The 12,599-nt window shown below is 38.1% G+C and overlaps 1 protein-coding gene across 3 annotated transcripts; it reads left to right on the top strand.

Moving 5' to 3' along the window:
* The first annotated feature begins 1,767 nt into the window (after positions 1-1,767).
* Positions 1,768-11,194, top strand: LOC147854223 (CwfJ-like family protein). 3 transcript variants are annotated; one of them, XM_087331307.1, is made up of 10 exons: positions 1,768-1,929; positions 5,308-5,374; positions 5,468-5,579; positions 6,313-6,461; positions 6,536-6,730; positions 8,135-8,698; positions 9,050-9,117; positions 9,296-9,722; positions 10,197-10,409; positions 10,477-11,194. In XM_087331307.1, the coding sequence occupies exons 2-10, from the start codon at positions 5,318-5,320 to the stop codon at positions 10,804-10,806; spliced, it is 2,115 nt and encodes a 704-aa protein (XP_087187433.1). In that variant the 5' UTR covers positions 1,768-1,929; positions 5,308-5,317; the 3' UTR covers positions 10,807-11,194. The 3 variants fall into 3 exon arrangements, with proteins under 3 accessions (XP_087187433.1, XP_087187434.1, XP_087187432.1); XM_087331308.1 differs by having other exon boundaries at positions 6,533-6,730; positions 9,056-9,117; XM_087331306.1 differs by having other exon boundaries at positions 6,533-6,730.
* The last annotated feature ends 1,405 nt before the right edge of the window (positions 11,195-12,599 follow it).

Raw genomic sequence — 12,599 nt, 5'->3', positions numbered from 1 at the left:
CTTGGTGTATCAGCCCCTGGAAGGCATTCATATGCTCCGCCATGCTGGAGCCATCTTGGTACCGGAGTCTTACTAGCTTCCGGAATACCGAAACCTGATTAACAACATTTTTGTTTTGAAACATTATGTCGATCTTCTCCTAGAGCTCATGAACCTTGCTCTCTTCATTGAAGTTGTTGTACAGGCTCATGTCGATGAAGCACCGTATGTACGCCGTTGTCTTCATGTGCATCACCTCCCATATCGCGGCGTCGATTTTGTCCCCGAACTGAACCGGCAGCCAGAGGTCTTTAACAATGAGCATGTCCCTCATCTTCGACTTCCATACTGAATAGTTGGAGCCGGTGAGCTTGAACATGCCGCCAAATGATTCGTCCATTTTCTGTGTCGATTTCGCTCTGATACCACTTGACAGGAACCCGACGTTCCTTATGTGCGACGCTCGGCCACAACCGAGCGTAGAATGATACACAGAAAACGGGAAATAAAACACGACACAAAGGAGAGGAAGATACACAACAGGTTTACGTGGAAAACCCAAAGAGGGAAAAAAACCACGGCAGCCCACAGGCTGCAAACTGTCACTATGTGAGAATGTACAACAGTGAGTTCACTGAGGCAACGACCTCGTGCTCACAAATCTTCGCCACACGCGGCGGTTACAATAGAGGCAACGACCTCTCTCTCTCTCTCTCTCTCTCTCTCTCTCTCTGTACACTATTACGTGCTCTCTCTTCTTCTTGCACCAACAAGGAAGAATGACAACAACAACAGTTACTAAAAAAGTTTGCCCTAAGTCATATTTATACTAATATGACTTTTCGGTTATTTACAAATGTAGCCTCGATGGGCTCTCAGAAACATATTTACGAATATGTCTCTTCATCCGGTTCTCACCGGTTTTGCACCATCCGGCTCTCCGTAGCCGGGTACTCCTCATCCGGTTCATACCGGGCCTGTATCATCCGGCTCTCCATAGCCGAATACTCCTCATCCGGTCTTTACCGGGACTGTATCATCCGGCTCTCCGTAGCCGGGTACTCCTCATCCGGTCTTCACCGGGACTGTATCATCCGGCTCTCTGTAGCCGGGTACTCCTCATACCGTTTCGGCCTCGGCCGAGTTTGTTCGTCGGCACTGTTCTTCTTCCTTCCCATCCGGAGGGACCTGTCTCCCAACACTTATGAGCAATAAAATTTGTAATCTCATCAATGTAGATCCCAAAAAGAATCGGTTATAGGGGACAACCTTGTTTTACACCAATGGTGTTAGTGAAGCAATTGGATAGACCGCCCGAACATCGTATGCACCCAAAGACTTGCTCATAGAAAGCATAGATGGCCCAAATAATGTCATCTGATATCTCCAAGAATTTAAGCCTATCAAACAATTGCCCTCTATGGACAATGTCAAAGGCTTTGCGGAATCGACAATATGATATCATGTGATTTCCATTTACTTATTTGAGAACCCTAATTTCCTTTAAGTATGTACTTGGATGGCCCTCTCCTTTGGTTTTAACTGTGGAAAGGGAGAGAAAGGATGTAGGTGACCAGACCAAACCAAACCGGAGCAGACCATAGAATCCACCTCACACATACAAGATGGTGAAGGGCATGTTGTGGAAATAAATAAAGCCTTTATTCATGAGATCTCTCACACATACAAGATGGTGAAGGGTATGTTGTGGAAATAAATAAAGTCTTTGTTCATGAATTCTCTCTTGTATATATGTATACATAACACAGAGATTGAGAGAGAGAGAGAAATACAGAGACTGAGGAGTGTTTTGCTTTGAATTGGAAGATAGCCATGTCGCTGGCTGGCGTGAAGATCTCAGAGGAAGTGCGGCTCTCGTGCGTCACGCATGCTCTCTCCACACAGAAGAAATAGAGGAAATCCTGGGAGCTGCTGCTTGGAGACATAGAGGTAATTTATATGTGCACAGAGAGAGTTGTATCAATCGTTTTGGGTATCGTGAGGTCGTTAGTTCAAGCATGGATTCGAACCCAGGACCTTATGTTTATAGCCTAATAGCTTTCCACTAGGTTAAGCCTAGAGAGAGAGAGAGGGTCTGGCCACACCGAAACTGGTTAATACACACACACACACACCCTTGCATGCCGTTCTGTAATTTGAAAACCTCACGTATGTATATGTATATGTATATGTATATGTATATGTATATGTATATGTATATATAATCTCTAAGAAATGGAAATGAAAGAAACAAAATTGACTCGATATCTAAACGAGGGGTAATCAAGCTTCACATTTGAGGGATGAAAAAAAATAATTTCCTCAAACACCACAAAATCATTGCTAGATTTGTTGTTTCCCATTATTTTTCTAACATAAACTGGTGTTTCTTTTGTATCTATATCTATGTCATGAGAATCTAGTTTTGGAACATTCAAAATTTAGGTTTGTGGAGAAATGAACAAACTGTATTCAACGTGGATATAGGTAAAGATCTTGAAAGACTGATTTTTCATATATATAGCTGGAAAAAATACATGATAAGATTGGTTTTGGCAAGCTTTTCTTCACAACCTGCCCGCCCTAAGGATTCAATAAGGGGGAAGAGAGAACATAATAAATAATAAGACTAATTCCATGGCAAAGGAGGAGCAAGAATGAGCAAACCAATGAATGATGCAAAGCTTCTCAAAATTTAGTCAAAAGAGGAGAGAATCAAATAAATGGTTGTATTCACTATTAAGATATTAAGAAAAAGAGAAAGGAAATAAAACCCCAAATTTCCATGAAGAGAAAAATAAATAGACTAGATAAACTCATCTATGATGCAAGAGTAGATGCAAGTAGACTCAAAGAGCATCTTTAGCAAATATTCCTCAAATGTATGGTTCATGTACTCAAACAATACCAAGTCATCTTGGCTTCTCCCCTATTTGATGTTGAGAGACTATTATGATGACGATATATTAACCTCCACTAGAGGCAAACGTGACCCATGGATGATATGGTTACAAAAAGAAACTCTTACCAGACATGTTTCTGGGGCATTTTTAGAATGGTAGTACACAACAAAAATATAAAAGCTGACAATGAAAAGCAAATCTTGTTGGTGATTTTAACTGTTTTATCCCCATAATTGGTTGTTGGTTATGTGGAAAAGTGGCAAAGCACTCCTTCGTAGGAGTCACATGGAATGAGGCACCTGAGTCTACAATCTAGGTTAGATTCCATTCATCATTAACAATGAGCAATGCATCAATAATATCACATTCAGCAATTTGCATATCTTGCACATGGAGTGTCGAAGTGTCATCTGAAGACAATGATCATATTTGTATCACCATAGTTGGTCTTTTTTGCATCCTTCTTGTCATTTTCGTTCTTTCCATGTTCAAGTCCTTTCTTAAAGCACATGCAATCATGCTTCCTGTGGCCTTCCTTACCAAATTAGTAGCATGTAACATTAGACTTGCCTTTGCTCTTGCTCTTATTAATTTTTTGTAAAACCACTACTCTTGACGTCCCATCTTATCACTTCATTCAAGATAGAGGCTTTAGCCCCATCAATCATAATGTTGTTATTAGACCAAGAGACTACAAATGTCTCCCACTAGTCAAGAAGAGTCATTATAAGGAATATGTCATTTTGCCTATCATCAAAGCCTTGCAGGCCTAAATCTGGCAAATGATTTCAATATGTCAATGAAAGTGGATATGTGCTATTTAGCAGTCTCTCATTAATCCAACTGCCTGTACACTAGCTTTCTCATCAAATGAATTCAATGAGGTGTAGTGTTTTCATATGTTGCTTTTAACTTTTCCCAAACTTCATATGCAGCATTGTGATCCTTGAGGGTCACAAAACTCTCATGTGTTACAATCGTTGGAGTATATGCAATGATTTCCTATTCAAATTAGATCATATAAGGTTTGTCAAAGTAGTTGGCTTGACACTTGCCATAGCATGGTCACATTCCTAAGTAATATGCCACATATCTTAACCCTCCATAAATCAAATCTTGGGTCTTCAAGTCTTCTGATCTCGCAGAATGATCTAAGATCACTTGTAGTGTTGGGCAATTTTCACCAAAAATGAATAATTAAATACCAGAAAAATGAAATTTAATTAGAACAATTAGAAAAATTGCTATTATGTGAAAATAACCACCATAGGAGGGTTATAGGCTCCAAGGGGAATATGTGGAACAATTTTGAACTGGATCTGCATATGACGTTGTAATGAAGTTTTCCTACACTGGAATACTTGCAAACAATAGATACTTATGGGTTCCTCATATTTTGGACCTGTTCTCACAATGAAACTTCTCGAAGAAGCATGAATTGAAGCTCTTGGAGAACTGAATCAGCAGCAACACTCTCTTTTTGTTATGCATCCCTTTTGTCACGTGACATATAAGTTTATAACATCTTTCTGATAACAGTTGAAAGGAGGAGGCCAAGAGGTTCATTTTTATACCACCTATTTGTAATGTTGGACTTGGAGCAGGAGAAAATTGGACCATTAGTTTGGTGGTGTCCTTATTGGGATATTTTTCACATAGAAAATCGAACCACATCTACTCTTTGTCATGTCACCAAGCATTGCTTCAACCAGAATGTTTTTTTCTCTCATGCAGCTTAGAGCTGTTAGTTTTGGGTTTAACTATATGCATTTGAATGGAGAACTTGGGGCAGGAGAAAATTGGACCATTAGTTTGGTGGTGTCCTTATTGTGATATTTTTTCACATAGAAAATCGAACCACATCCACTCTTTGTCGTGTCACCAAGCATTGCTTCAACCAGAATGTTTTTTTCTCTCGTGCAGCTTAGAGCTGTTGATTTTGGGTTTAACAATATGCATTTGAATGGAGAACTTAGTGAACTTCTCTTTTTCCTTCCAAAAAGATAAATGTCCCATTATTTTAACTTATTTGTTTTGTTCAATTGAGTTTTTGTTTTGATTATTGAGTGCAGGATCTTCCTTCTCATTTTCACCATTGCTGGCTCCCTTTGACTTCAGAAAATTTCCTCCTATTTTTTCCATCTTTTGCTGCAAGGTTGAAAGAGAGATACAATTAATGAACAAATAGGAGAGTGCCTATACTGATGGCCTATTTCTATGCACTGATTAGCATTTAAGACCGTTTAGAATTAGAAACTTCAACATTGTCTCCATTGGTGAAAAACTACATCAATTTTGGCAGGCTAGGCATAACACCCTTACCTTGTTTGGGAAGTCTATAAAGAAGTAATAGAATTTTCATTTGTCATAACTATGTTCATCAGGCAATGAATGTCCACACTGATACATCTTTATGCATGTACAGAAACTCAAGCATGTTGAGCGGTTTACGCATTGTTTCCCGTGAGAAGGCTACATCAAACAGAGAGCATGTGAGAATCATTTTCTTTGTCTCAAATTTTCCACATTGTTCTTGAAAGTTTTCTTTTACAAAACAAATACTGAATGGTATGTAATTCAAATAGTCACCGAAAAGATCCCGAGAAGAAGGAAGGAAATCATCTAAAGAGCATGGAAAAAGGCGGGAGAAGAATAAATCCAAGAGAAGGAAGAAGAAAACTTCTTCTTCTTCTTCAGGTAGAAACTCTACATTTTTCTTTGCATTATTATAGGGATTCTAGGTTTGAAGAACAAAAATTACATTTGAGTAATAAACTCTATCTGCATGGTTGCATGCATTATTCAATTTCTTGGGGATATGAGAGTAAGAAACATAGGGGAATGACGAAGTCTTAAGAAACCTCTAGGATGAAGGATGAAAAATGGTTCAATAATGATAATAGAGAATTCATGGCTAAAAGCATAATGGAGGGAATTCATTATATTTAAGACTCAAAATTACCTTGTTGAAAGGACTCAACCTGAGGTAGATATGGTGGGAGTTCAATAAACTAAGACAAAAACTACACTGATGAAAGGACTTAATAATGGTGTGAAAGAGAGAGAGGCAGGTAACGAGTATTTTGATCTTCATACATACTGGGATGAAAAAGAATCTATAGTATAGCTATTACAGATGAGTAAAAACGAAAATTAAAACACCGTTTCTCCAACTAGCAAATGTAAGTGATTGACAATGGGGTATGAGAATAATATTCAAGATATATCTGAATGATTATACCAAGTTACTAAATTTACAATCAAGGTGGGTTTCATGCAAATCTACTGGAAAAATGCAATAAAAGAGATATATTAGTGGTTTCTTGCAAAATTTATATGCCAATGTGTTCCTTATTCTGAAGTTCCACATGCTTTTTCCCATTTTGATTTTGAAATTATGTAACGAACTTTAGTTTTGTAAATTTTATAGAAAGTTCTGACGATGATGCAAAACGTACTGGTGACAAGAAGAGAGCCATTGAAGCCCGTAAATCAATGGGCTTGGAATGGATGGTGGAAGCACCTCAAGTAGTGGAGATTGAGAAAGGGCCAGTTGCTTTTGAAACTGAAATTGAAGAGGTAAATTTTTTTGCTGATTTATACACATTATTGGCTTGTAATTATTTGTGCTTATTTGATTATTTATGTAGAAGTTTCAAGTAAACCCCAAGGAACTCAATCCGTACATGAAAGATGGTGGAGACGGCCATCCGCCAGAAAATGTGGAGACCTTGAATTTCCCCCAGAGTAGCCATGCAGTTGTTGGTGATGGTGGTCTTAGTTGGAGACTGAAAGCTTTGAAGAGAGCTAAGGAACAAGCTGAAAGAGAAGGGCGCACTCTTCACAAGGTCTGGATTTAAGCCCATTCTTTATCTTTCTGTTCATCCATCCTGGGAGATGAGTCGATGAAGATCTAGTGTGCAGATTAGGATAGCTAGTGTTATAGCTGACATCTAGCAGGGCTTCCATTGAGAGCTTATCAATACTCATCCTATTTTCCTTCTGATGCTTTGAGTGGTTGCCTGCTGCATTTTGACTAGGCAGATAACTTAGTTTCAGGAACTAAACGCTGTAATTATTAAATGTTTTTTATAAAATATAATAGAGCTAGGTTGATAAGAGAAGTTATTATGCCCTTCAAGGATCTTTTATGTTTTATTTGTTACTTCATGAATCTACCCTTTAATTCCACAAAATGTAAGAAATGCCGTTGATTGGTTACAAATTGGAAAGGCCCAAGATCATGATGAATTTGTAGGTGAACACTTTATCCATGCCCATGACACCATGCTCTTGTTCCTGGCACACATTTTAATAGAGCTATGTTCCATACTAGCTGGAAAAAACATACCATTCTACCAATCTTCAAGAGCAAAGACGCCATGATAGCGAGCAATTATTGGAAAATCATGATCGGTGGTTGGTTATTACTTGGCTAACTATATTATCCGATCCTAGAGTCACAATTGAGTTTGTCTAGAGAGGAATGGGTTCACAACTTTGGATCAATATTGACACTCTGAGCCTTTATTGAGGAGAGCAAAGATAATAAAAAGAGGATTTTTTATTGCTTTGTGGATTTCACAAAGCCTTTGAAATTGTACCATGTGTTTGGCTCATGCAGCAGGTGGGCATCCCCATATCTATGCAATGGGGAATCTATGCACTGTGTGAATCTGTGTCGAGAAAAGTGTGATCTCCAATGGGTTGTTAGCAGTTGTGGCTTGCATGATGGGAGTAAAACAAGAATCACATTACATGGAGGTATTGGGTGTTTCAAGCGCATGCTTAGTTTAGTGGCTATAGCCATACAGATATTATTATATGCTGATGACATAGTGTTGATCTCCGACTCTCCAGAGGGACAATAAAGACATCTAAACAATTTAAAAGCATTTTGTGCAGACAAAAGTTTGCTGGTAAACCTTCATTACAGTAAAGTGATGATGTTTAACACCTCTCAAGCATGGATAACAAGATCAGAACCAGAAATCTTATAAGGAGAGGAACAGGTTGCATACACATGAGCTGCATACTTGGGATTCAGCATATAACCTCATTCTGTATGTGTGAGCGCCATAATTAGTTTGCATTAAACGCGGGCCTCATGTTTGCTCCAATGGAAATCTGTATAGAATGTGGGTGGGCAGTACATTTCTGTGGAAGAAAATTTGGTACAACTCTTTTCTTTTTTGAGTGGCCATGCAATTTGTTTCTTTAACACAGTTAAATAATTCGCTCTGGTTATGCAGGTTGTCGAGGAGCGTTGGGGTTCCATCGCTGAGATGACTGCAAATATTGCAGGGAAAAAGGTAGCACATTCACATGCTCATTTGCATGCAATAAGAGACAGGAAGCACAGCACTGGCGATATGAAGTTGGAAGAACGTGTTAAAGAACACGTTAAAGAACACGATAAGGATATAGAAAGATCTTCTAACCGGGACTACCTAAAAGATGTTCGGACCCATGATATGAGAATGAGGGTACCTCGGGAATCGGAATCCTTATCATGGAAAAAAAAGAAAACGAATTCAATGCTTGTGGAAAATACTGAAATTTTCCAAGCAGCTGCGGCAAGCATGAATGAGTTCAAAAATGATGGAAGCTTTTTACAGTCTTTTCAAGCCTCTGCAACAAAGACACACGCTGAGACTATGTGTAATCCTGATAGCCAGAATGCAGATGTACAAGGTGAAGTAAGGCCATTGAATGTCGGTTCCATATCAACTGTGGGCATGACTGCAAATCAACTAGCTGCAAAAGCTTTGCAACTTCGGTTGTCTGGGAAGATCAAAGAAGCAGAGCAGATTCAAGTTAGTTATTTTCTAAAACCTTTTTTTTTTTTCTGAAACTGCATATCATATTTGTAAATCCAAACCAATTGTACCCAATCTCACAAGTAATTAATAAGAACTGTAAGACATATTACACAAATGAGTTAGTGATGTACTTAAATTTCTAGTACTATTTGGAAAGTAAATTCATATAAGAGTATTATGAATTTCCTGATCATGTATTTTTTTGTTAATACCATAGCTTCTATATATGAATCATTAAAAGTGTAAGAAAGGGTTAATTTACCAAAGTTTAACATGCATTAAAAGCATTTAACTGTATTTATCAACATTGTCCGCTTTAGCCTAACAGAGAATTTTGGTTTGTAGAAGCAGTTAGAAAATATGAAAAAGGAAGTCCAGATTACAGAGCTGGGGAACAATGTCACCAAGTCAGGGTAAGATTGAGCTAGCTGTCTTTAATTATCTTTTCTATTTGCTATGTTGTCCAATCACATCCACAGATTTAAAAGATATGTTACCCTTCCAGAGGGCCATTTTTTTCTTGCATTTCATCAGAAAAGGTTTATTTGAAAAATGTCACTCTTTAAAATTAATTTGATCTACGACATGCAGCGTGCAGGATGACATGAACCCTCCAAAGTACAACCAAAGTTTGAAAAGTATAATCGGTGATTATCAACATAGATCAAATAAGAACAAGAGTGGTGATGATGGTTTGATGGAAAGCATCGTGCAGAATAAGAAATACAGCTCATTGACTTGTGTAGATGATGAATATGAGTTTGGAAGTGGTCATTTTGAAGATTCAAAATTGAAGAAATCAAAGAAAAAGGGATCGAAGGATCCGAGGGATATAGAAGCCAAGCGAGCAATCCAGTCTCACAAGCGAATCATTACTCAAGAAGAGCGTTGCCAGTTCTGTTTCAACAATCCATCACGTTCTACTCATCTGACTATTTCCATAGGGAATTATTGCTACTTGATGATGACACCATGGGAGCCCCTTGTAGAAGGGCATTGCCTTATTGTTCCCATGCAGGTACATTCACGAAAAACCAAGTCATATGAAAAACAACACAAATAATTACTTGGTTGCTTACATTTATGAACTTTTTAGTTCATTTTCCATACTGCAATCTGTATGCATGCTATTTTCTTTTCCATACTGCAATCTGGGTGGACAGGTATTGAAACAGAAAATGACTTTACGAAAGCCTATATCTGTTATTTGTTTGAGATAGGGTGGATTTTAAAGATGAACATCTGCTCTGCAATATTTGCTAGGTGACATCAACATCTAAAAGGCAGCTTTGGTGTTTTATTCTACATACAACCTCGAATTGGATAATTTGTAAAATGTTGCTGTCAATTGCATGTCTCTTGCATTGATTACAAATCATCTTGCCCTTATCTTATGTTTTTATGAAATGATAGTCAGTTCTTTATATTCTTTTTTGAATCATGTGATTTTTTTACTCCATGCTAACTACCATACATATATTTTGAATTCCAGCATGAAACATCTTCTCGAAATGTAGATGACTCTATATGGGAAGAACTTCGAAACTTCAAAAAATGCCTTCTTCAAATGTTTGCGAGTCGAAACGAAGAAGTTCTTTTCATGGAGACAGCGATGCATTTGGCACGGCAGCGCCGCCATTGTTTGATAGAATGCATCCCTGTACCTCCTGATGTAGCAAAGCAGGCACCTCTATATTTTAAAAAGGTAAAGGGATTTGCAAAAGACAAAATATTGCATCAGATATTGTGTTCTGACTGTTATTTTCTTACAGGCAATTGATGAGGCCGAGGATGAATGGAGTCAGCATAATGCAAAAAAGCTGATTGACACCAGTGGACGTGGTTTACGAGCATGCATCCCCAAGAACTTCCCTTATTTCAACATAGAGTTTGGCCTTCATTCAGGTTATGTTCATGTAATTGATAATGAAAAGGACTTCAAAAGCGAATTTGGCAGAAATGTCATCATTGGCATGTTGAAATTGCCGGAAGAAGAAATGTACAGGAGGAGAAAACAATATTCCCATGAGCACCAGAAAAAAGCAGCAGCAGAGTTTCGAGGGGCATGGGATCCATTTGATTGGACAAAAATGCTAGATTGATGTGAACTATCAGTTCCAAATAAAAACGTTGATCTTCAACAAAATGCTGAAAGGAGATTTGGTATGCCATCAAATGCACGCCTTTCTCACTAGCATGTGAACCATGTACCAATTTCTGTCTTGTGTTCTATGCTGCACATCCTATATGCCCACCATCGTCATGGATATATCTCTATGAGTGTGTATAATACACCTTTTCTGGTGGGTTGTCTTTGTTTGGACCCATTCTTTCTACTTGTTGAATGTATACATAACTCTGGAGTACTGATGAAATATTTCATGCAACCTGTAGTAACTAACCATCGTAACCTTAGATCAAGGGAAATTTGACTCTCCATTAATGATGTTGTTCTCACTTTCGGAAATAAAAGTGTCTGATTTTGTATTAGACATCTTGTTGCCTCATATTAACACCTGTTCACTTACTCTACTCAAAATGCCTTCTTAAGTGTATAGTTTCATAATTCTAAACTGCATTAAGCAAGGCTGGATTAACCACTGTTATTTTTAGTTAAGTCTGGTGGAAGTCCTTGACGACATGGAGAGCAGGTATTGAAGGGTGGTGACTTTGTATGATGAGTGTACTACGTCGTCAGCATTTTAGAACATCATGGCTAGATCTGTTCCTTAAATGTGTCCATTGGCTAGGAGTTGTAGGATGTCATCGATGAATAATAATAATGCTCCTCATTATTATAAGTCAAGAATGTGGAAAATTGGGTATATTCAAGTAGTTGATATTGAAGTCAAATTATAATTGATGTGCTCTTGATGTGATGTATTATCACATCATACGTTGTCATGAATAATGTTCGGCATGTCTATCATCATTAATTTGAAGGTACCTGGGATGTATATGCTCATGAGATACACCATTACAATGATTTATCTTCTCTTTTTTGACCTAAATCATGATGAGAATGCACATTGTCAAGGTTTTTATCATGTTGTGCCAATTGTATGTTGCAAAGGTTATCACAATAGCATTTTACTAGGCATTATCATAATTGGCTACTTTTAGGTTTGCACGGTTTGTCTTTGCTTGAAGAGCAAAAGTCTCATCCTAGTGAATGTTTTGGGTTGTGATACCCTTGGTGAGGGACCAAGTTTTGTAACAATCAACAAAGGTATTAGAGCTTACATTGTAGACCCAATGTTCTTGTGTGGAGGTACTTTCACCATGAAAGAAATTGTTGTGCCATGTTGTTGTAGTTGAATCACACAACTAGATTCCTCTCAAGAGTGACATTTCAAGATTCCTCTTTTGCCTTTTGTAGGTTCTTTTTTATGCTAGGTGTCCTCACAATATGCTCATGGAACCCATCATCAATTCACAAAATCAAGCATGTTGAGTTAATATAGTGTGGTTCCTCTCCCACAATACTGGGGTGAATGCTAGATAGCTTGTTTGGGCTACTCATCAATGCCATAATCTGGGCATGGTCATGTGTTCAGTGTCAATGTTATCCTCAAATGCAGTAGTTACAGCCAACTTCAGAGAAGGATGCCTCGTGCACTTTTTTAACTCGGGATCAAGATTGGTCTATATGTCATCTTGGGCATGCACATATGCAATGCATCCAAACCTTTTGCAATGCTAGAGGTTTGGCTTCCTTCTATAGAAGCAATCATGTGGAGTCACATTATGTACTGTTGCAATCATACATCGATTCATGATGTAAAATGTACGCTTACTGTTTCATCCCAATATGAGTGTGTCATTTCTTACCCATTTGATTGATGGTGGTATTGGTATTTGTATTGGCATTAAGGATGTATGTCTATGTGGAAGG

Source organism: Azolla caroliniana, unplaced genomic scaffold (assembly GCF_043228905.1).
Source record: "Azolla caroliniana isolate FFs.n. ecotype wild unplaced genomic scaffold, voAzoCaro1.0.p SCAF_15, whole genome shotgun sequence".
Classification (NCBI taxonomy): domain Eukaryota; kingdom Viridiplantae; phylum Streptophyta; class Polypodiopsida; order Salviniales; family Salviniaceae; genus Azolla; species Azolla caroliniana.
This window is presented reverse-complemented; position numbering and strand designations above follow the sequence as displayed.

Coding starts and splice junctions, on each gene's coding strand:
- LOC147854223 (XM_087331306.1), top strand. CDS start 5,318: ATGTTGAGCGGTTTACGCATTGTTTCCCGTGAGAAGGCTACATCAAAC. Junction 9,118..9,295: donor AACAATGTCACCAAGTCAGG/GTAAGATTGAGC, acceptor TACGACATGCAG/CGTGCAGGATGACATGAACC. Junction 10,410..10,476: donor CACCTCTATATTTTAAAAAG/GTAAAGGGATTT, acceptor ATTTTCTTACAG/GCAATTGATGAGGCCGAGGA.